The sequence below is a fragment of the Polyodon spathula genome, chromosome 17 (assembly GCF_017654505.1).
Source record: "Polyodon spathula isolate WHYD16114869_AA chromosome 17, ASM1765450v1, whole genome shotgun sequence".
In the NCBI taxonomy this organism is placed as follows: domain Eukaryota; kingdom Metazoa; phylum Chordata; class Actinopteri; order Acipenseriformes; family Polyodontidae; genus Polyodon; species Polyodon spathula.
Window position 1 is genome coordinate 28,991,016 of NC_054550.1, and position 24,937 is coordinate 29,015,952.

At 36.8% G+C, this 24,937-nt stretch overlaps 1 protein-coding gene across 1 annotated transcript; it reads left to right on the forward strand.

Moving 5' to 3' along the window:
* Nucleotides 1–13,671: 13,671 nt before the first annotated feature.
* On the forward strand, nucleotides 13,672–22,320 carry LOC121330276 (dapper 1-B-like). Its single transcript, XM_041276657.1, has 4 exons — nucleotides 13,672–14,426; nucleotides 17,248–17,380; nucleotides 18,281–18,436; nucleotides 19,797–22,320. Exons 1-4 carry the CDS (start codon nucleotides 14,100–14,102, stop codon nucleotides 21,656–21,658), a joined length of 2,478 nt encoding a protein of 825 aa, XP_041132591.1. The 5' UTR covers nucleotides 13,672–14,099; the 3' UTR covers nucleotides 21,659–22,320.
* Nucleotides 22,321–24,937: the final 2,617 nt, after the last annotated feature.

A 24,937-nucleotide genomic window follows, 5' to 3' on the forward strand; every position in this document is an offset into this window, starting at 1 on the left:
GCTTGTTTTTAACTGAATAGCAAAATAGTCCATTAATCAATCGAATGACATTAAAACAGAGTTGTATTGTTTAAGCATTAGAAATGTAGCAATGTGCATGCTGCCTTTTAACAGCTATTTAATCAATTCTCATTAGGGTGGAAGGAATAATAACCTGAAGCGATATGTTATTATAGATGTGATTCCAGTAGCTGTATGTTAAGATGACTACTATATAAGATTTAGAAAGAATTTAAAGCGAACTTTTGAAACTATTACATGGCACACTGCACTGTGAATATCTCCAGATGTCTATTTACTATGTCATTGTGCTGCTTAATGCAATTTATTGACTCTATTTAAGAATGCTCTCAAAACTAACATTTAAGCTTAAGTGATTTTTGTTTTCAAAAATAAGATCATGGAAGTCATGACAGGTAGCAGGATTCTCTTTCAATAACAAGAAAATGACATGTCTTGACAGACAAGATTTTAATGCTCTTAACCATTGGGAATTTTCCCATATAGATGCACACACACACACACACACACACACACACACACACACACACGTTACTATATATACAGTATATAATATAGAATATTCTCTCTTGTTTGCCATACTTGCCCTATGGAGTACTACACTTTTCTTTTACCTTTGTACAATGCAGTAAACACCACAAGCCAGAAACTTTTGTTCTGGTATTAACAGTCTAACTAGAAATCTTTACACTGACAGCTATTATAGGAGAATATTCAAGAAGAGCTAAATGAAGACTAAACATTTCATCAAAACAAATATAGCTTTATAACGTAGATTTAAAAAAGTATAATTTAAACCTCAAGTTATGCTGTACTCAATTACTTCCCTAAATGTATCAATATATTTAATATAGCATCCCGGGACTTTGTTTTCACAGTACTGAACAGAAGTTTGCCAGCTATGGTTAAAATGTTTTCAGTTGAAAGCTGTTATGTTGATGCACAAACTACAATGACGTGGAAGTAAAACATAATACTAAATCCAGACACCAAATGCCAGCCACAAAGACAAAATTACATTTCAAGGTTAGAACACACATGTGCAGCAGCGTTGCAAATTTAATCAGCATCTGCTGTGTAAAAACTGTGTTCTGTTGATACTAGATCACAAGAGCCAGTACATAAAGAAAGACAAATGGTGTGGCACTGTATGAATGTACAGCTCTTAAATGAGAATATATCTTTTCCTTGCTTAATCTGAATAGAGAAGGATAAAAACAATCTTCAACACAATGCTATCTGGGAATAACCAAGATACTGTACACAAGGACTGATTCGCAAAAGCTATTCTGTAGAAATTTAAACTCAGACCGGTATTTTTCTTTATCAGCCTTATCTTGAATTGGCTTTCATTTGCACAGAATACATGTGTTAACCCTTTGAGTTTTAGCATTTACCTGTCTGCTGTCTTAGCTTTTCAGGTGTTCCTGTCTGGCCCCTGGGATTGTTCATATTCCTTATTTAATCTTCAGCGTCTAACTGCATGTAAAGCATGTCCTTATGTTTCTTTGTATTTGGTACATTATTGTCCTTCACCTTCAAACTATTTGATGCTATCTAATCTAAAACTGAAGTGATATACAGAAAAATGTAAGTTCATGCTTATATTATGTAGTTTTGATTACAGGTAGCTTGGTGTTCCAGTGGTTCAAGAAAGGTGTTTGTTACCAGGCACTTCGAGGTTCAATCCCAGCCACTGACTCACTGTGTGTAATCCTGAGCAGGTCACAACCTCCCTGTGCTGTGTCAATAAAACTGAAGTCCTGCTGTAAGTGACCATGCAGCAGCATTGGTGATGCATAGTTCCCCCCTAGTCTCTGGAAGTTGCTTTGAATAAAAGTGTCTGCTAAAAAAGATAATGAATTAATTTGTTAAACTATGTCATGATTCTGAGGAAACACTTTTAGTTTATTAGTGAGAATATTGTTTATTTTTGCCAAATACTATGTTATTACTCAGTAAAGATACAGTATAGTAAACCACACTATCCTACTAAGGTGGACAACACAGAATTTCAAAGAGCAGTTAGTAGGGACTCATCTTTTTACCAATTAGCTGATATAGCATTTCCAAAAGGAGGGTTCACAATGTGTCATTGAAGTAATCGGTTTAACTTGATTAGTATTGATATTATTGTGATATAACACAGTGACCACTGTTTTTGCTAGATATTTCTGGCATAATCTTCATTAGAAAAATCATAGTCACTCAGCAGTGTCTGCATGAAATCCACTCAAGGGAAAATAATGGCTCAGTGTGAGCTGCAGATTAAAACTGCCTTCAAGAGCAGCCTGCATTACCATGTATTGAACTGAATCCAGTTATCAGTGAAAGTAAGCTTTTGTCTTACGGTTTATGTTAGTTCCCTGGTCACTAAATCCAGTTGCTTAAGAGAAGGGATAGTAATTCATTCTATTTTTTGTCTTCTCCACATTACTCCACAGAGACTAAATTACCTGCATTTCTATAATTCTATAAGGGGCAGGCAGAAAAGGTTTCATGGTATATTTAATTGAGTAATCTTTGCAAAGACCTATAAATATTTATATTTATCAGTACTTTCTCACTCAATTGGGTTTCCCATTTCAAAATTAATTAAGTGCGAGGGCTAAAATGAACTCAGCTTGCTCCTAATTGTTTAATTCCAGGATTCTAGATTCAACATGATTACCCCTTTATGAGTATCCATGGAAATTGTCACGTGACACAAAACTAGTTTGCTTGTTGTCTAGCTAACGTGATTTATAAGAGACCCTGGGGAAGTCAATTTTGATAGCAACATTGCTAATAAAAAGCACTCTGTCAACAATTACAGATAGAAAGAGGCGTAAACCTGCAAATTATAAAGAAATAACACTTGAGTAGAGTCAGTCTGGTCACTTAGGAACTCATGACAAGGTTATGTGGGTTCTGTCATTTTTATACAGAATGTTTATAGGCTTAAGACTTGGAATTCCGAGGGAACAATTTTGTTAATGCTGGTACAGAACAAAGCGATCATAAAACGAACAGTTCAGATTGCAGACCACTTGTTAATCACAGCTTGAACATCCATTTGTACACAATCACCACATCTTGACAAGTTTATTATTTACAGACAACTCTTCATTTAGGTATCAGGTGCAGTTTTCTTTTGGAGGCAGTGGGTTGCTTATGTAAAATGTGTACACCACACATATATCACATACAAAAAGCTGATTTATATTTAATAACGTTAAATGCTTATTCATATTTGATATTATTTAAGCATTAATATTTGAGTATTTTCATTGCCACACAGCTACAAATCTTGCCTTGCACCAATCCATGCATACATTAACAACATGCCCTGTTTTCATTGAAATTTTTCCTTTCCATCTTATGGTAAAAAAAAAAAAAAGAACGCTGGTTCCCAAATGGTTAAAAAGCAGAGATAAATGATCTAATGGAGGTTTGTATGTACGTGCCCTTTATCAGATCTGGAGGAGTGACCCCTGGAATTTTTTACCAGCATTCAATTGATTTACACAACAGCATATCTAAATACTGTCACCATTTTAATCATTACAATTTTAACCTTCCTATTTTTTAAATTTTTTTTTTGGATTTCTGCAGACAGAAACTAAATAGACTTAACATCTGCTGTTGGATGTTTGATTTTAATCCTACCCTTGGAGTTTGATTATTTTTTTAACTGCGGAAGCAGAAATTTGCCCGAAATGTCCTGAAAATAAAAGATTTTTTAATCTTTTAAACCTTGTGTACACATTTTTAAAAACCTTTTCTTTCATATATATATATATATATATATATATATATATATATATATACACAGACACACACACACACACACACACACTTTTTCAGTTAGTCTGAACAAATAAATGATGACTGCTGACTTTACAAGACTTCTATCTCTGAAGTCAACTTGGGACCAGCCCTTCCTGTTTGTTAGTGAGTGCAGTACGAGATAACGCTCTGAATGTGCTCCAGACAATGCTTTAACATGAGGCTGCACATTATTGAGAAACTCAAGGTTAAAGAAAACAAAGGCTACTTCTTCTAAATACTGAATAGATATTTATGTTATTTGTTCTGCTGTGTTTTAGTGTAAAGCAATAGTATTTTTTTGCCCTGAAGATCAGCATTGGCATTTGAGAAAAAACAATAAATGCATGTGAAACAAAGGAGAGATACATTTAACTGTTTCGGTTATGCTCTTTGGACATAATTATTAAATGTATTTTTTTAGGCTTGACTTCACTTGACTTTTGTGTGAGCTTCTGGTGCCACAATCAACAAATAAAGTAATCGTAGGCAATTATCCAAGTAACACCATATAATTAGTATAATGTACTTCACCATAACAAAATGAATAAATAATGACAGATACGATCAGAAAGCTCTGTACAAACGTCCACAAAAAGCAGAGGCAGAATACAATAACCACTGATTACAAGTTATCACCTTATGCATAGGTAAGACTTACGCACAATTGGCATCATCGCCCATTGAATGACTCTAAATACCAAGAAAAGTCAAGAAGATCAAAGTTTATTAATATCAGTGTGCATCCCAAGATTTTGAGAGAGGTTTAAAACAAAACATGCAGTGCTAAAATGTGTCGTCTTGGATAAAGGTGGTTGTTGTGTCCATCCCTTGGGCTTTAGTTGGATTGAGACCCTGAATATCATGGCAGAGGCAGGTCTGCCTGCAGCTCCTCCGTTATTTCATTACAGTGATGGATACAACCAAGACAACAATGTTCCTACCCATTAATACAAAGAGCTCATGAACTGGCTTGAGCACACCTCCATAGGCCTGTTCAATTGCAAGATCACAATACAGTTCAGGGCCTTTGGGATAAATTTGATTGACATCTCTTGGGAATGTGAACCTAAGCTAGTGAAGAAAAAAAAGCTATTTCCTTACATAAATAATTTGTCACAACAATATAGCTGTTTCAAGATATCTGTATTTTTTTGTACACTGTACACATGAGCTTGATCCACCAATAAAACGTAATGAAACCATAAATGAGGCTTGGGAAAAGTAAACCTCAGAAAAAAAGCCCATATTCCTGTTCTTAATATTCCTGTTATATTCCATGGCAAGCACACACACTAAAGCTGAAGGAAATCCCCCTATTTCAGTGTTTCTCAATAAGGCAGACAACCCAGGGAAGGATAATGCAGCTACCAGTGCATCCACTTCAATTAGAAACACATTCATTGTCTTGCATATAAAACAGTTCAACTGGTCACCCAGGCAGTTCTCCAATCCTGCCTTACTCTCAGCTCCTAGGCCATTAATTTTATTAATGGTTGGATAATGTGTGCTTGTACAATACAAATTACCACAGCCTGACTGAGAGCACTGAAAGCTCTCTTTTTGTGCCTGACATGCATGAATAATAGAGAATCCCACATCATCTTTTGTCTACATGACTGATCTTGGACCCTTTACACCCATGGCGCAGGCAATTGGAATTACTAGCTAGCTAAATAAACGCCTTACACATTTGCACTGGATCTGCCATTATGACGGGGAGGTGTTGCAGAATACATGGTTAATTGAACAACCTTTACAGCGAAGACTGTACTTAATCTTGAAAGTATTAAAAATGCAAAAGAAAGCTCCTCTGCTCCCATGGTGTAATTGCTGGGTTGAAAGACTTTCTGCACTTTAACTGAAAACTGAATTGCAGATTTTTGCAGTGCCAAATTGATAATTGCCCAAAAAAAGTACAGATTTGGAAAGACATTATGATTGAATGTCTTCAAGTAGCCCGTACATGTGAACATGGAGTTGCTGTCAGATCTAATGTTGATATAACTGGGAAGCCCTGTTTAGCATGCAAACTCAGGACTTATCTGCAAACTGGTGGGTGCTGTAATGTCACTGTCAGGAGAAATTTGGTCAGGGGTGCTGTACAATTTTTTATGTCATCAAAGCTGACTGAAGGTATCAAGCTGTTATTTGACAGTACCATTACAAAACAGTGTTCTGGTGACTAGATGACACTAATATACACGCTTAAGGCAACAGCAGTATCACTATTACACTATTTTTCATTAGTGATAGATAGGGGGATTGCTGATGGCATCATAATGGGACTAGCGTGAACCTTTTTATCTCAAAGAAGAAAGTTGTTGTTACAGAACTAATAAGACCCAATTCTGGTGCACTATTTGTTCACAAAGCAAAACTGATAACATGTGCTTATTTACTAGTCACCAAATGTCACACAATGCCCATTTTATTGATAATGTAATGTCTGTTAATTGTGCAATATTCTGTATGCAATATAACAGTTTTACTAGCTGTCCTTTGCAAAAACGTATGTTGTCTAATGGTTCCTGCAATTCTTCAATTTGGTTGATTCAGCACATTACCCTATAAACAGATACTTTGAGTCAGACTTGAAAGTGTTAAGTTTGCTGAATGCTGAGTGTCTCAGCAGTGTTGGGGCAGTGAAGATGCCGTTGTCATGGTGATGTTTACCCGCCATGTAAGAAATTGTTCTCTTGGGTAAATGTTACAACAACAGCTGTGTCTTTGTTAAATGTATATAATTAGAATGTGTATAGTTATAATGTTTTTTTAAATATGTTTAATATGCACTGTCCATTATATTCTTTTGTATTGGGTGTTCTATTGGGTCATAATATTAGTTAATATCAGATCAAATTATGCTGACCAAAAGAGTCTTTGGTTTCAAAAGTGACTCATAATTTCTTGAAGGAGGGGAGACAACAATGAGTAGGTGTTTTCAATGTGCCATTCCATCTCCTAATTATACAGCGAACAGTCAGGAGTCAAGGAATACACAGCGATCGGGAAGAAAATGCACATGAAGAAATAACGGTAAAAACAATGTCCTGTTAAGGATGCCTTATTTCATCATACAGTATTGCCAAAACAGACTGTAGACTTTAAAAGTTGGAAGGGACATTTTCTGTTGTGAAATTACATTTAATACTGTTATTTGGTACAATAAAAAGAAGATTTTTCCGGGTTAACTTTGCTGACCTGTTTTGATTAACTGTTATCTTGTTATGTCTATATGTTAAAGAAAGAAATATATAGTCCTTCTATATTTGTATACATGTATAGTATACCAAGGAAAGGCCTGGGCAGGTGTTAATAACATGTCTAGTACAAAAAACTGTAGTGGAAGGTCCAATGTAAAATATACTGGCCATTTTGCTACAATGACTGTTTATTATTTGTATTTTTTGCACATTATTTAAACTATTCCTTTGATTGTAGTCCTTGGAAATACACTTAGCTTAGCGATCATTATCATTTTTGCAGTATTGCTCAGGAGCTCCGGATTGACGAACATAAAAATATTAATAAAATATTAACAAATTTCTGCATCTGCTTTGCTGTTATGTGGCTGAAAGTCAATCAAACAGATTATCTCATCTGCAGTTGCTCAGACGGGAAGAAATGTTGTACCCCACCATTTGCTTGAATGGATAAGTCATTCAAGAACTATATTCAAACTATAGACTTGTCCAGATAAGTAGTTTGAGATATACTTCTAAAACCAAATATACCGGTTTATCTATTTTATAAACCACACAGTTTCTGTCACAGCTTGTGGAGATTAGGTATAGTTTGGGTTTGGGATGTTTTGGGGCTATAGTTCGTGAAGCCTGGAGAGACAGGGAATAGAAATGGTCACTGTGGTCTGTTACAGCCTGGCACTGCAGTGGATTAAAAGGGTTTTGGTAGAGCAGGCCAAGATAACCATGCACCATCTGTAACCTTGTGTCTAGACCAGGCTGAAAGAAACCAGGGACCTCAAGACTCAAATGTGTCTGTACTGTCTGCTATACCATTTGGTTGCTCAAATATGATTCCTTTAGGGTTGCAATCTCATGGCGCATGCATGATGTTTTGTGATGCATGCCACGGCTTAAAAAGATGCTAGGCCTTAACTACTGGAGCTTAACACTTCACATTAGACTTCAATGCAATTAGGTGGGCCAGCTCGTTTGGGTTCCCTGCTGGACGCTTGTTTGAAGTGTTCAATTTCAGTAACTTCCCTGCCAACATTTGCTTCTTCGAATACACTATTTAATGCTACATCTGTCTCAAAATCTTTAGTCAGAAACAAGTCTTGTACAATCTCTGATCTTTTACCTTTTTATCTTTGATGATATAGAATTAGTTATAGCGTAACATGTATCAAATATGAAAGAGTAAAGCACCTTCATTGTTTTAACACTTGATAAGAGCCAATAAGTGCTTACAGGTACTTGTAATGTATTTGTATTCTGCAGCAAAAGCCACAAGATAAGGTACAAATGCAAGAAATGGCTTAGGAATACACACGTGAGAAACATTTGTCACACATTCATATCCACTACTTTCTGTAAACTGCTGTCACAAATATGCTTTTTACACCAAAAGCAAACCACTCTATAACACAATTAAAGCTACTACATAATTATTTCCAAACCTAATAAAATAATGTTGACAAATTAAACAGTCTCAACTTAAAACGTACTACATTCTTCCATAGTTTAACTCTTGGTTCTCTTTAATTCCTCAGATTAACTTATTTTAAACATTTTTGCCATTTTGTCATTGGCAGTGTAATCTAAATGCATATATCAGTACACATAAACATGTGAGACATAAACATTTGCCTTTCATACAACCTTGTTATTGTCACCGGGAGTCTGTAACACCTGAATGAAGAGAGATAAAAGATAGTCTACTGGTTATAAACAAACATCCAGAAATTAGAGTAAGGCATGCATGTTCACAGGTGGCAAGCTCAATCATTAGGTGATTTGTTCATCACCTATAACCATCCTGAATAATCATTAAGCAGATGTTACTCCCCCACCCTCCTTCTCTCCACACACACTTTTCAATACACAAAGATTTTGCTCAGGCTAATTGGCTGACTCTTAAGGCCTTTTACAGTTTTTAATAATTATGTACCTATAATATGTATCCACTTCTGTTTTACATATTTAATTTAATATGAGAAGACACTTTGTATACGTCAAAATTGGTCAGAAGTCCTGGTTGTTTGACCCCAAAACCCTGAATTCCTTCTCCACAATGTTGATAAGTGCTGGACAAACCATAACAAATAAAATGAAAATATTGCAAAAACAGAATAGTATAATATTTTAAAATTTATTTCAGACAGCAAATAACCCTTTTTAGCAGCTATTATCCACAAACTGATCCAAACCCGTGATAATTACTAATAATTCTATAAAGCACTGTCACAGAGTTTAGTTCAGTTCCAGTTTGTACTTGATTGTGGTGCTGGTTTTGCCATTTTGAGTATATAAACACCAGATCTTAATGTCTGCAATTGCTGAAGGTGTTTGCCCCACTGCTGAACCTTAGAAGTGCCTTTTCCAGTAGAGGATATAACCTGTTAATTAATTCATGAAAAGATCAATGGCTGAAATCCTCCGCTTGTGCACTTTTAGGTAAAGGAATGCATCAAAATAGTACCACCCAAGATGCAACATGGTGAGGGACTGAAAAAAGTAAGGCTGTTTTAACAATAAGACCCACATTTTCGGCTTGTGTTACATGATCCTACTGTCCTGTGTAAGGCTTTCACCATTTTCCTTTTCTGCTAGCTTCATCACAAATACTGAATGTAGTTCATAATGTTGTAAACTTTCTCAAACACATTTGATTATACAGGCTTTTCAAAAAAAGTTTAATAGAAACAGATGAACATTTTGACATGGTTTCCTTCATATTTTGTTACTTATTCAGTTTTAGACTATAGGATGACAAAATAATTTAACATACCCTAGTCTTCCTGTGTTCAAAATGCCGACATCGTCCCCTGCTAATAAATGCATACCCAATGCATACCCAACAATAACACATACAAGAAACAATAGAAAACAACTTAAAAAAGGAAATGGTAACAAAAGACGAAAAGGAAAACCAGGAGTCTTTATATTCCACCACACCCCTTGATGAGAAAAGAAAAATTGAATGAAAATTAAAGCTACGAAAACCTTTGTGGCATTAACAAGGTGAATAAAGGCATTCTTATACTTTAGGAGGGTGGGAATATTTCTGAGAGAGATACCAGCCCCATCTAAATCTGGCGATGCTTCAAAACATTCATCCCACGCCAAGGTTGTAAATACAATAGTATAGCTGTCGTGAACAATTAGATGGCATGATTTATATCCACAGTATGCATGTGTGAAAATGTTATGTGACATACAGAAAAAACTGACAGGGTGCCTTCATATACCCCCAGATTCTGAGACCTGTGCTAAAGAATATCCATAGCCAGTGACTTAAACAATTCAATTAAGCCACTATCCGAATTCAAACTAGAAACGGTGACTTATGTTTGTATGGGTGTCTCCAACATATTCATGTTGATAATTAGTATTTTGCATAAAACGTACCATCAAGCTGTTTGATTTTATTTTTCATTTGTTTTATTTCTGCCGTTGTTAGTTTTTGGTCATTACTGATAATGTATATGTATTGTGCGTTGTCAGTGGTGTGTCACAGTGCAAGCTGAAGGTAATGCATTTCTTACTGTAAGGTGGGTATTTAGAGCACCTGATCGAGTTCAATTCGTTTTTCATTTTTTTTAGAGTGACATTACAGCTGCTGTGGGCTAGTCAGCACACCAGGAGAAGGAAGGCGATTTAGAAGATGACCTTCCAAGGCTAGTTTACCGGCCCCGTGCGTATCAACTCAGAGATGACAATTTGGACTATTCGTTTCTCTAGTGGAACATTTGGCTTTCTGCTATTCTCTCAGGATGGGTTGATTTCCACAAACAAAAGGCTACTAGCACAAAACACATTTTCCACTCAGCTCTGTTGACGTTAATTTAAATACAAAATTTGTTGTAAACTTACAAGCAATTTTCCGTCAGAAAAGGCATACCAGTAAAACAATCTGGTCATATTTATCCTGACGGTGGTTTCATAAATCAGAGGAAGAAAACCGTTATGGTGTATTATCGGGACAATCTGGTACTGCCTATTTTCAACCATAAACCCCGATCAGTGGTTCTATTAACTTCCTCAAATTACCCAAATGTTATCACAAAGAAACCCCAAATACCGCAAAGAAACCACACACTACCTCAAACAATCTTTAACTAGCATAAACAAACAATGCATTTATATAATTTGATCCGATATACTTTATTGCGTTTCAGTGCAGTACTTAAAGAATTTTTTTATCTAACATGTTTATATAAATGAGGATACCTAAACGTAACTTCATTAATGTCCTTTTATACAACACAGGTAAAGGAATCGTTGAACACATATCATATCATGATGTGATCTATCCTTCTTATCTCCCCTGCATGACTGGGACCCGCTGTAAACCGGCCATCTGGATGTGTCGGGACCGTTCGTGTGATCTATGTGTACTAAATGTCTTTTATCATTGATTGTAGACCCTTTTTTCTAGGATAAATAAAAATACATAAATAAATGTACTTTGGGGTACTTTGTAGTAATTAGCAGGACCCCCAATAATTGCTGTTCACGCTAAATTACCCCGGCAAATATAATCTATGTCTATCCTTGCAACCCACCAACTAATTGCAATCTATTTTAGCTTGGACTTCTATCCTGTTGAATATTTGTAACCATGTCAATAATAATAATAATAATAATAATAATAATAATAATAATAATAATAATAATAAACGTTTTATAGATGTTGTTTTGCATGGTCTCATCAGCAAGGAACGCTTTCTGTATTTTTTTTCAGGTTGTATGTATTGGTTTATGTCATGTGTATGTGTTTTACATTCACACAGATGTATTTAATGGAATGGTTAAAAAAAAAACGTTTAGAAAAAAGCATACTGTGCTGTTGGGTTACTTTGTTTGCAACAATGAAAGCGATTGTATCGCGGTCTGTTTCTTGTCAACTTCAAAAAGCTCGGATTAAGTCTCAGATCCTTTTCTACCCCGTCAACTCTGAACATCTTTATCACAAAAGCACACTTTATCTTCAGTAAATATATTGAGTAGGGTTTTCCCCCACCTTTTCGGACCATCAGTGTATTTCATTTTTAAATAAGCGATTTTCTCTTCTCTCTGATGTGGCTGCCCAGCTGTGCTGGAAGACCAAGGCTTCACAGGTTAGAGACTTGAGTACAAACTGTACTCCGCCTTCTCTAGTTACAAACTTGGTATTTATAATCGTTATCTGAGGGCAATTAGTAGAACTTTTTTGTTTTCAAAAATATACTTGCGGTTAAAGTAACTAAGCCAAAAATGAGTGATTGTTTTATTGATTTGTAAAAGTTATATTCAAATATTAAACAATTAATTATCTCTACCTTTACACGAAGAACCAGTTACCTGAGGATGAAAATAATAATAATAATAATAATAATAATAATAATAATAATAATAATAATAATAATAATAAAATTGTTGGCAAGTGTAGCGATGTATGCATCATGTATGCATCATACATTTTTAAAAATAAATATTAAACATTTTATGTTTCGATGCTTCTAAAGACTAGGGAGATTTCATCATTGACCAGGTGGCAAAGGAGATTAGCGCATTATCCTAATCAAGTGGTCTATGGCTGACTCAAGAAATTGTAATAAATGTGACAAATGTGAATGTCTTATGGTTGTGCAGAATTAAGTAATGTGGGCACCAGTGATAAAGCTGGGCACTAGGTATATAGTTGAAGTGTACCACAGTCCAGAATGGATAGGACTGCCATTGTCCTGATCATGTTCAATAATAAAATTAAGACTTAGCAGTCCTGTCTTTGCTCGAGTCCCACTTTATTTGGTTGAAATATGTAATGTCTTGATGTTTCAGTAATGTAAGCATATTTCAAAACAAGGCAATATACCTTCGTAAAGTATCTTATCTTGACCTCTATCATCCTCCAAATGTGTAAAAAGCAACAGGTGGCAATCGCAGTTCTCAGCCTTGCTATAGCAATTCGATCCAGATAGAGGGCTCCAGTCTTCTGTGTTGTCACAGTGATCGTTCTTCAACCTTCAGAAATTCTGAACTTCACCAGTATTCCTTCCCCATCTTGCTGGTAAACGATGTAGTGTCAATTCAGTGAGTGTCGTGCAATTCTTTTTTGATCAGATGCATGAGTTATTTGCGCACCTGGCAATGGGCGCAACTTGATCAATCAATGTTGCAATTATGCAATCAATTTTCTATCTTCTTAAAAGTCAAGTACAAGAGTAATCTGGCCTCAAAATACTGCAGATATAAAATACAATTCCTATTATTACAGTATGCATTGCATTGCATCCATGTGTTATTTACGACTTTATACAAATAATACTGTCTTCCAGAAAAACGTGCGAAAAAGGATTGAACGCACTAATTTCACCAACATCACTAGTCTATTATTCCAAATCATATGGACAAATACCTGAATGCTAAATGACGACTTTCGCCTCGTCCTGAAGCATTTAAAAAATGTATTTACCCAACGTCCATTTTTGCGATGACATCATCATTAGCTCTATATCACTTGAGTAGTGTTGATTGAACCGTTTTCAGTTGAATCAGACAGGAACGTAAAGAGTTGAGTTTTAGGACCCAGAGGCAACGCGAAGTTCCCAGAAGCGCAGAATTAGTATAAACTGAAGGAGGCTGGCCTGAGCGTTCATCAGTAAGCCAGGCATCTCAGCCAGATACGGACGGAGAACTGAATTTATTTTTTTCTTCTCCTCGTACACAAAACCATATCTGGAGAAGTTGAAACCCTGGCAGAAAATTACAAGAACAAAACTTTGTAATTAGTTGACACTGCCCCAGATATGTTTATCTAGTCCTTGTGTTTTACATAGTGTAGCCTACTTAAAATAATAACAATAAAAATAACTTTTAGATAAAAAAAAAAAAAAAAAAAAGCTAAAGCAAAAAATAAATAAAAACAACGAATCTTGGGGATTTTAATTTTTGTTTTAATTTTTCTTAAACTAATCGCATCCTGCAAAGCTGACAGTCTGCTGCAGCTTTTTGCTGTTTTGTGTTTTTTTTTTTTTTTTACACATGCTGGGAAACAAATGCTGTAATTAAAGTGTTGCGTGGAGGAAACAAACGAAGCAGATGACCAGTGTTTCAGTGATGCCTGTCTCGAAGGACTGTTTCCTGACCCGGGACAGTCTAGATTCTGAAATGCGGTCCCGGGACAGAATAGAGGGGGAACTGGATCGTCTGAGGATTCGGGAGAGGCTGGAGGCGACCCTGGCCGGTCTGGGGGAGTTGGAGTATCTGAAACAGAGGCATGAATTGTTGGTCAGGACCGTGCTAAGTCACGGGGGAAATGCTTATTTAGTCGGGGAAGAGAATATCCCTAGAATGTTGGAGGAAAACTACCCAAACCCGCAGGAAAAAGCCTTGGAAGAGAATATTTTGTTACTGAGAAAACAATTGGTAGGTGTTTTTAAATACGTTTTCTGCAGGGTTTATTTAGTTTAATTAGCATATTCACTGCGTCATATAAGTATGTATCATTTAATTTAATTAATTTAATTCAGGTACTTTATTGATTTTCCACTCATTTTTTAATAATTTATAGTTTCTAGAGAAAATGTGAACAATTTCGTGGATAGATACGCTACATCTGTTTGAAATTTGGATTTTTAAAACAAATTGATTTGTGATATAACATTTTGTTGTTTGCAAATGGTTTGACATTAAACATCGGTGGCTCATTAAAAGATGATTACATTTGTTAAATGGTGACTACAGCTGGCCTTTTGAAAGATTTGTCTTGACCATTTTGACCATGCAGATCCCTTCCTAAACGCAAAGCCGACAAAAGGAGGTTTTTAAAGGTATTTGTATAGTGAAACAACTTTACAAAGCCAAGGGTGCTGTCTTAAGGTGTTTTGTTTTTTAGCTGGGCGTTTTGTATAAATTTAGTACGGTTTGAATGTTATTGACAGCTGAAGGGCGATATATACTTTTAAATACGAATTCAAAGTAGGCGGTACAGTTCAAGAGGATAGACCGTGCAAAAACAAACAAAAAAAACAAAACAGCAAATATACTTTTTAATTATAAACTGGATAATCTGTGAAGTCAAAATTTGCCTCTGTTGCCAAAAAAACACAACATCAATTATCTTAAACTAGACTACTATAGCGGCTCTAAAAACATGATATTTTATATGGAAAGCCAGCTGTATTAATTTCCCAACAGTTATCGGTAGAAATCGGGAGAAAGGACGATATGTTAATAGCAGTAGAGGTTACACTGAAAGAAAAGAGAAGTATTTAAATATAACTTTCTGGAGGGGTAACACATTCCTTCAACTGTTCTCTCCAGTCAGTGAGGGGTCCAGCTGCCGGTGTTAAACTTGCTGTTGAGTTACAATGGACTGGGCGATGAAATGAACTTTTACAAGCAAATCCCCCAGCCCTCCCACAGAGCTTAAGGGAATCAAGGGGTGATTTTTAAAATAAATCTCATTAGGTCATCAAAATAAAACTATTTATTTAACGTGTATTTATGTTGCAGACGCAATGTGTATCAAAAGAAAACTGTTAGGGTTGCCTATCGAAAATGTGTCAACATTAATAATATTTATGCAAAACCAGTTGCTATGTGGGATGGTTACTCTTTAACAAATACAACAAAGAAACCTTTTATAAAACACTGTTTCAACACAGTGTCGTTTGTATTTCTTAACCTAAAATTCAATCTTACTGTTAACATCCATCTGAAAACATAGAAATAGAAATGTTGTTGCATTGCTTAAGATTTCTGTCAAGTGGTCATAAATTGAACTGGAAGATTTATTGTTTCACTGTAGAATCTGCAGTCACCTTGGCAGTTGTGCCAGTTTTCTGTTCAAGGTCATTAAGAACTGCAGGGAGGCATTAAGACATTTCTGGGGGAAAAAAAAAGTATTACCTCTACTGTGAAAATGTGTTCTTTCAGGGTATTTCCATAATTCTCTAAACCGGATCTCTCAATGTACCAGAGAGACTAGCCATTGGACTGAGCTTTATATCCTCATTTCTTCACCCGGTGATGTTAAATTAGACAATGAAAGATATACAGTTTTTGTACCACCATCAATAATGAAGACCTTATATTTGAAATGGTGGATACCTTGCAAACTCCCATAAAGATACTGAGATACTGAGAACAAGCCTGTGTTTTTCCTTTCTGAAAAGCCATAGCTCTTTTTTTTCTTTTTGGTCTTTTTTTTTCTCTACAAAATGTATAAGGTTTAAGGAAAGTCACATTTTTGCAAAAATCGACTTGCCATGCTGTTTCCCTGTGTAAGTGCAGAGAACGTCAGTCAGATTAAGCTTCTGTCAAGCGCTGGCTTCATGAGCTGGGAGATAATTTCAGGGGACAGCAGCTCTACCCAATATAGCACTGTGTGTGTGTGTGTGTTGCATTATAGAGGTGAAACACAAAATGGATTTTGTGAGATTAATACAAATGACCAGAGAGTATCTATCTATTTGTTAGGTTTATTGATGAGGATTTTGACTCCTATTAAATGTTGTGTGTTTTTTTTTTTTTTGTATAAATCAGGATGTGTATGGGGAACAGTTACTTGGTGTCCATAAAGTTATCATTGTTGTAGACCCTCATCTTTTTCCTGGCGCTTTTAAAATGTCTTTCTCTTAAAGAATAAATTCAGTTGACAAAAACAAATCGTGAACTCTCGATAAATACAGGGTACAATATTAACAGTTAAATTGTGATCTTGCTAATCCCTTTGAAGATTTATTTTAAAATGCAGTTTTTATCTTATTTGTGCCTTGCTGGGGCATTGTTTGTTTCTGAATGCAAGTAACTGCTTTGTAAGATGATATGTAGTGCACAAATGGAACAAAAGGCTTCCAAACTCAAATGAAGATGAGCTTTATTCTATAAAACAATCACATTTGTCCTTTTTTAAAATATCTTTGCCAGAGAATGTGCAAGAATACAGCAATACGTTTCACTAATAGTATTGCGGTACTAGTATTTCTTACTCTGTCCTACTCTGTCCTTCTTTCAAGTGGGAGATTTTAAACGATGTTTCTTTTCAGAGCTTTAAGTGCATTTTGACTAATAATTGGTTTTTCCTTGGGCTTGCATCTAAAATCAGAATATTTGGTTCATGGGACATTCCTGCTATGTTTCTTTAATAGCTAGCAGGTTGAGGTCTCCTGTTGCCAAGCTTCTTGAGGCTTGCTTGCCATGCTTTTTATTGTGGCTGGTAACATCAAACTCTTGTCCCTTGCAGAACCGTTTAAGAAGAAGGGATGCAGGCCTGATAAACCAGCTCCAGGAGCTGGACAGACAGATCAGCGACCTGAGACTGGATTGTGAGAAACCCTTTCACGATCACCTGGAAACAGACAGCCGACCCAGTTCAGGTGAGTGTAGGATGGGGCTGGAAATGGGAAATATAGTATGGCCGTCCTGCATAAACTAAAATGGATTCCTACAGCCAGTTTTGCAAAAGCTGAAATCTTTTTTTTTTTTTTTTTTTTTCTCATTTTTTGGGAATAGTAGAGGCTTTATAACATTTCAAATTGACTTCTATTTCCCTCTACCCAGCTACACTGCTGAGGACTCATGTGTCTGTTTAAAAACAAGTCCTTCATTTAAGAAAAGGCCAGCAATTCTGTTTTTTGTACTTATGTGGGGTTTTTTTTTTTTTAACGAACAAATGGACAGATTACTTAAGTTGCTCTGCAATATGGGATGACAGAACAAGGTTCAAGGGAGTTTGCTCAAAGGACAATTTTATTGTTTTCTTTCATTCTGGGCTGTAATTTGCACTGTTCTGCTTTTGCATGTGAGAAATCCAGATTATTTAAGCACATTTTACACAATTGATGCAGTACCATATAATGTTGTAATTGGCCTTGTATTATAACCAAAATCAGACAAATTCAATATTGAAATTCTGAACTGTTCATAAAGGCACAGCTGTATCTTACAAAACCAGATTGTTTGTTTTAGTACTGCCTGTGTCAACACTGTTCCAAAGAGACCACCAACCACCAAATATTTATTTACATCTTATCTGATGTAGATAGCTACTTTTTTTGTTAACAAATGCATGTGGTATATTTAAACAAGTGTTTTGTTTTCACACTTATCAACATGTGTGTTTTGTGTTTTTTTGGGATTATTCTAGTCAGTCAAATTTAAAATATCTAATGCTTTTTTAGTTTTTTGAATTTATCATTCTAGAAACTTAACTAGATATGCATTTAAAAAATAAAAAATGAGGTTTAATTTAAAATGTTTCTTCGTTCTATTTCTAGGTTTTTATGAGCTGAGTGACGGGGCCTCGGGATCCCTTTCCAACTCGTCCAACTCGGTTTTCAGTGAATGTTTATCCAGTTGCCGCTCTAGCACCTGCTTCTGCAGCCCTTTGGACGCATCACTGAGCGTTACAGATGGCTGTCCCAAATCTTCAGGTGAGTCCAGGCATAGTAATAGATCTGGGTGGTGGTGTGGTAGGTTTGTGTGTGGTTTTGGAGGTGTCCATTTTAAATGTCTTTATCTGTGTGGTATGAATTGAGTTTAAACTATTGGCAGTTAAGAAGGCTAGTCCCACCCCTTACCCTGCCCATCCATGCTTGTTTGCCTGAACAGCTGCACCAGGGTGCCCTAAAATAAAGATCCAACTAGTGTAGTCCATTAGGGGAATGCTATCTCTAGCTTACCAGTACTTAAAAGGGATGGGTTTAGCTCTTGTCTGTGTATTTAAATGGCACAACTGGAGGGACTGAGTTGCAAGAAGGATGTCATATGACATGCCTTAAGTTGCCCAGTCAAGTTCCTGTTGGATATTTTGTGAAATGAATAGCTTTTAGGGATCGATCCGTCGTATCTATTCTTTGTCACAAGAGACTCGTTTTGTTTGGTATCGTTATGGTTTTGTGCAGGCGGCTGACAGGCCAGATGTTAGGAATCTTATTGAATCTTAAGACTGTGTTCCTTTTATTTCCATTGGATTTAGAATGGAGATGCTTACCTGAAGAAACAAAAACTATCAAAACAATGGAAGGTCTTTTGAAGTTGTAATAATTTTTGTCCTTTCTGGCAACCTGCATGCTAAATGGATAACTGTGCAAGCTGTAGTCTAGAGAGGTGTTTGTTCTTCATTGCTGTATCCCAACAGTCTTAATTGTTTGCTTCTCTTCTGTTGAGGATACACTGCATTTTCTTAGTTACTGAATAGTGCTGTTGGAAGTGATGTTCTTCATATAGGTGAAGCGATCTCAAATGTATGGATTGCGTGGCAATTTCCAAATAAAGGAGACGTTGTACCCCAGCTAATGGACAAGGTCACTGTTCAAAAGGGGGAAAAAACAGCTACCCTTTATGCAGTAAATGTGTCCTATTATGGCCATGGGCACTCAGCTGACACTATTTTCTTCTTGTCTCTGTATTACACACTTAAGGTTTGTAATGCCCCTGGCAATATGTAAGGGTTTAATACTACATAAATGGGAACTACTATCTATGTAGATGGGATGTTAAAGTGCTACATGAAGAAAAACATGCCCAGGGGGTGTTTACATTTCTAAAAGGGAGTGTAGGAGACTGAAACATCTAAGGCAGTAAATGATCTCTTCAATTTGTTTTTACTTTGACTCAATAATACTCTTCTTGTGTTGGATACCTTTTTTGATTTATTTTGCAACAAGTTCAATTTTCTTGGCCTTGCTAACCTGACTGTGTTGGACATTTTTAAATTTTTTATTTTATTTTTTTGGCCATTGATACGATCATTTTTTTTTTTTTAAATGCTCCCTTTCATCTTACTTGCAGATAACCTTGCAGGCTGGATTGACTGTGTTGAAGGGCAGTGTGAAGACCAAAATTCAGCAACTGTCAGGCGCTCCTTGTCAGCTCCCTATTCGGCGTCTCTTGATGGAGTGTCTGACATCCAGACCAAGTACCAGTGCGACCTAATCTCCAGAAATGGGAATGACGTCTACAGATACCCCAGCCCTCTTCATGCAGTGGCTGTCCAAAGCCCAGTGTTTCAGTCCCTGGTTGGTCATTTCAGAGAGGAAGGATTTAAGGCCAATGATTCCTCCAGTGACTTTGCAAAACCTGAACAGGCCATGGTGTCTCAAAGCCCTTCTTGTCCTGTACCCTATCTGTCATCATCAAACAAAAGATTAGATAATTACATCTTCAGCCTCCTTCAGAGGAGGGCCCAGCCTATAAGGACTAATAAGCCAAGGACTAACTTAAATACAGACCCTGCAAAGAGCATTTTAAGACAGGGAAGCATTTGTGTCAGACAGACTGTTGGTGAATCTCAAGGCAAGAGTTCTGACCTTAAAAACCCCAGACAGGCATGTTTACATTCCAAGGGAGCAAACAACTCTATCAGTGCAGTGCCTCCCATGAAGCAGTGGCCACATGTTGAGGCAAATGTTGAACAATTGGAGAATGACAAGGCACATATCCCTTGTGCCTACCAGCAACATAATGAACAATATATGACAAACAATAATGAACTTCACCATAATAGTCTATCTAAGAAGAGGGTTTTTGCGGCAAATAAGGGACTTCCTCTTAGCACTGTAGCTATAGACATTCAGAAGGTAGTAAGCCCGCATTCAGTTTCCTCACCAATAGACAATGTGTATCAGTATGCTGCAGTCTCAGAGGAGAACAAGGTCCCCCAGCCTGTGAAGACAGTGCCTCCAAGGAAAGGCTTGAAGCCTCGTCCAGCTGTTTCATCGTATCTGGAGGATAGGCCACCACTAGAGCTCAGGAGTGAGGGGTCTTCCTCTCAAAGCCTGGATGAAGGTGGGCAGATGGTAAATGCCCAGTATATCCCAGCTCAGAAGCAGACTGTAAAACTCCGTAAGGGAGGCAAGAATGTTAAAGTTGTCAAAGTGAGGAGTGCTACGCTCAAACCAAGAATGCACACTGAGTTCATTCCAGAAATCTGCCTGGAGAAGCCGAGGATGGTAGCTAAAAAATGCCATTTCCCAGAAGAAGTTTCCAACCCGCATAAAACTGTGAAAAAGGGCTCCTCAAAAGCAAAGAAAGGTAGCAGCTTCCAGCCAGAGGGAAGTCTTTCCACTAGACAGGCTTCGTCTACCAGCAGACCAACAGCCAGGCATCATGGGCATGGACGGGAGACTGTGGTGGCCAAACCAAAGTATAAAAGAAGTGACTACCGTAGGTGCAAGACAATAGCTGAGGTCCCGTATGACGAGGTGCTGAGGAGAGCCAGGAGGAGGCAGAAAAAGGAAATTCTAGGCCAAGTTTCAGCGGTATATCTGCGTCCCAACGCACAGTACAGCAGCCCTTATGCATACATTGGCAGCGATTCAGAGTATTCAGCGGAGTGTGCCTCACTTTTCCATTCTACTGTACTGGACACCAGCGAAGATGAGAAGAGCAATTATACCACCAATTGCTTTGGAGATAGTGAATCAAGCCTAAGCGAGGTGGACTTTGCGGGTGAGAGCACAACATCCAGTGACACTGATGAGAGCGGTGGGCTGGCTTGGCCACAGTTTGGTAACCCAGCTGCGCCAGTAGGCCCCTCTGAAATGACCTCTGCGCAGGCCAAGGCCTTTGTGAAAATCAAAGCATCGCACAATCTGAAGAAAAAGATTCTTCGCTTCCGCACAGGCTCTTTAAAACTCATGACAACTGTGTGAAAGGCATATTTAATCCTTAGGAGTGACCAGGTCACTTTATTTGTGTTCGCTTCTTCCTGTGATATACCTAGTCTAATTTTAACTGCCTGTTCTTATTGACCAAGTCATTTGAATTCCACACAAACTAGATAAAAGAATAACTAGAAACATTTAGAACTGAAAAAGTGTCACTGGTAAAGATCATTTATCTGTACCGTACTGCCCCATCAATTGTTTATTTAACCCATTTTTTATATTTATTATTTAAAACTGACACAGATAGTTAGCCTGTCTTACTGTGTGTGTGTAAATACATGCCCCGGGTCCTTTTTGTATTAAAAGCTATTTAAAGCTATTTAAAACTTAATATATTTGGTTATAGTGTCAGTCCTAAGTGAATTGGAAGGCAGTATTGTGCTGCTATGTTTTTTTAACCTGTGCTTTAAGTTAAGGGTTGATGCTCCCTTGATAGACCCAGTCTATGGTTTGAGAGCAGATTTTATAAGGACTATTAACTGTTAATGCTATGGTGCTTTTGTAATGTGTGCATACAATATGCATGAGCAATCGCTTTACTGTTTTGTTGATGCCAAGCAGTTGTAAATTGCAATTTGTTGTATATAGTACATTTCTACTGGTACAGCATATTTTTATGCTTTTAATAAATGTCTGCTTTGAAGTTATTTTCATTGTTGTCTTGTTTTATTGGTATCTTTTGTACAGTTTGAGAACGGAACACAAAACCTTTACTAGTTAAATAAAAAAAATAATAAAGTAATGCATTAAATAAAAGCTTTTGATAGCAATACTGTGTTTCCACATTAAGTGTGCAGGGAAAAAATAATATTCCCAGGTTCAAAAAGCATTAGCTTAAGGAAAGTAAATCTTGAGCATTGGTGAAATATTTTAAAACCCCAATAGAATGATGGACTTGCCGTAGATCTTTCTGTATTCCAAGGTTTGGCTTTTGAGTTAAACAAATAATAAAAATAAATAAATAACTTGCTGCACACCTGCCCAACATTCCAGAGATCTGCCTGATTTGGCTCCATCTCAATGCTTAAATAACGCCCCTCATTTCCATTTTTATGTGCTTCTGAAACAGCTTGTTTAATTCCATAGAGCCTCGATAGGTTGTCAAAACTTGTTAAAAATGTGTTTACCTGCAATGACACCTGGTTCAAAGCATTGTCCCATGCAGCATCTCTGCCCTAGAGATCAGGAATACTACTGCAAAGGAAGAAAACATACTGTTATGTAGGAAAGGCTTGCAACAGACAAGCTGGTTTTACACTAGATCACCTTGTCAGTTTCCAATGAGGTTTCTGACAAGCTGCTTCCTTCTAGTGAAGTTTACAGTATCCTTTGCAGGTGCTTTTCTTCACGATATCCAACCGTGGTTAAAATAGCAAGGTGTCAGGATGTCAATTAGTATTTAGGTAGCTTGTTTGGGATTTCTTAATGAAAGCACTGTAATTCTGCAGTAGCCTTTGAGACATGGTGCTAAATCTAGTGGGCTGCACTGAACCTATTTTTCAGTGTTTAAGGCATCTGAGGAGTTTCAGCTAATGGCCACTTTGGGTAATGCTCTCTAATTGAGTCCTTAGATGACTGTTGCCAATGCAGCAGAGAAGGTTAACCAAAATGAATTATTGGAATTCGTTTTTGGAATGCACAGGTCTGCTCTTGTCCTGTTATACTATACAGCTCCGTTTTACATCACATAGAATTTTAGGATCAAGACATTAATAATAAAATTATATGGAAAACTAGAAAGCGGTATGTAATTCAATATGTGAACATAATATTTAGCAGGCTTCATTTGACTTTATGCAACAAAATGAGAATTCTATAGGGTAAAATTCTATAGGCAAAACTGTTGGCCCAGCTGTATTACGAAAAAAAAAAAAGTTTCATTTTGGTAATGCTGTAATCGTCTCTTAGTTTGGATTGATCATTTTAAATATTACTGTACATGCTCCATTTCCAGATTACAGATGTTTCCTATTTTAGCTGCCTGTCCTTAGTTGACTGAAGCAATTTTGTGATATTACTCCAATTTCAATTTAGAGTTCTGGATATATCTTTTTTTTTTTCTTAAACATACTGACAGCACACATGTTATGGCTCAGGTACAATATACTTCATTTGGTAACCAGTTACACAACGAGCCATATTCTAAGGTCTGTGCTGGATGCCAAATTCTTGTGGCTCAACACATCGGGTTTCAGAGTGCATGGTGTAATGCATACAATATTGTAGTTTTGCACTGAACCCTATTGCTTAGTGCAAATGTCCATTTGATCTGCAGTTTTCTGCTTTTCAGCCGCTGCCCTGAACGATCTACATTGGGAACAGCATGACCTGCTCTTGTCTCTTCTCCCCTCACAGCAGATTGAGTACATTCTTTAACAGTATGATGGACAGAGCCATTTCCAGCTCTGAACTCAATGCAATCTGCCTTCCAATTCCATTAATAAGGAGGAAATGCAGGAGAACCCCCCACCACCCACCTCACACCCCCTCTGCGATTTGCAGAAAACGATGTAAACAGTCTTTCCGAAAACCGGGACCATGAGCACACGTTCTTTATTGTCAGGAATGAGCTTGCAGGGATGCAGTAAACTCTGGAATTAATTATCTATAATGTTTACACATTTAGTCATGGTAATAAATACTATTTTGTTTTCTTACACCTCTGGCTCTTGGGTTTACTGGGCAGGTTGTGTATTTCTCTTACTTGACACAAGGTGCATCATACCGTCTTATTCCCTGTGATTTAGTGTGGGTACCTGTCAAGTTTTATAACTCAGCGTGTGTCTACTTTACACCCCCACCTCTAGTATGTATGGGAATTGGTCACTAACTTTAAAACATCCTTTTAGTAGGAGAGGAAGAAAAAACATTATTGGTGGCCATCCAATAATGTGTGCTAGTTCCAAACCTAGAATATTGACTGTTCAATACAACTAAACCTCTGTTACCATATTCAGTAGTTGAACATTTTTACACATTGATTTCCAGAAAATAAACCATTTATAGATATGTGGATTTGTGAGGATAGAAAAATGATATCATTTTCTATCAAAAAATAAACATAAATCAACAAATGTGCTGTCTTTAAATATTTTACAATAACCATGTTTTCACAAGTGTTTACTTAGATTTCTTAATAAATCAAGGGGCCAGGCATATGTATAAACAGATAATCAATGTGTGTGCAGCCTTTTTCCACGAGAGTTGTCAAATTGTTAACATTATCCAGGTGTAAAATTATCCACAGCTAAAGACAGACACCAT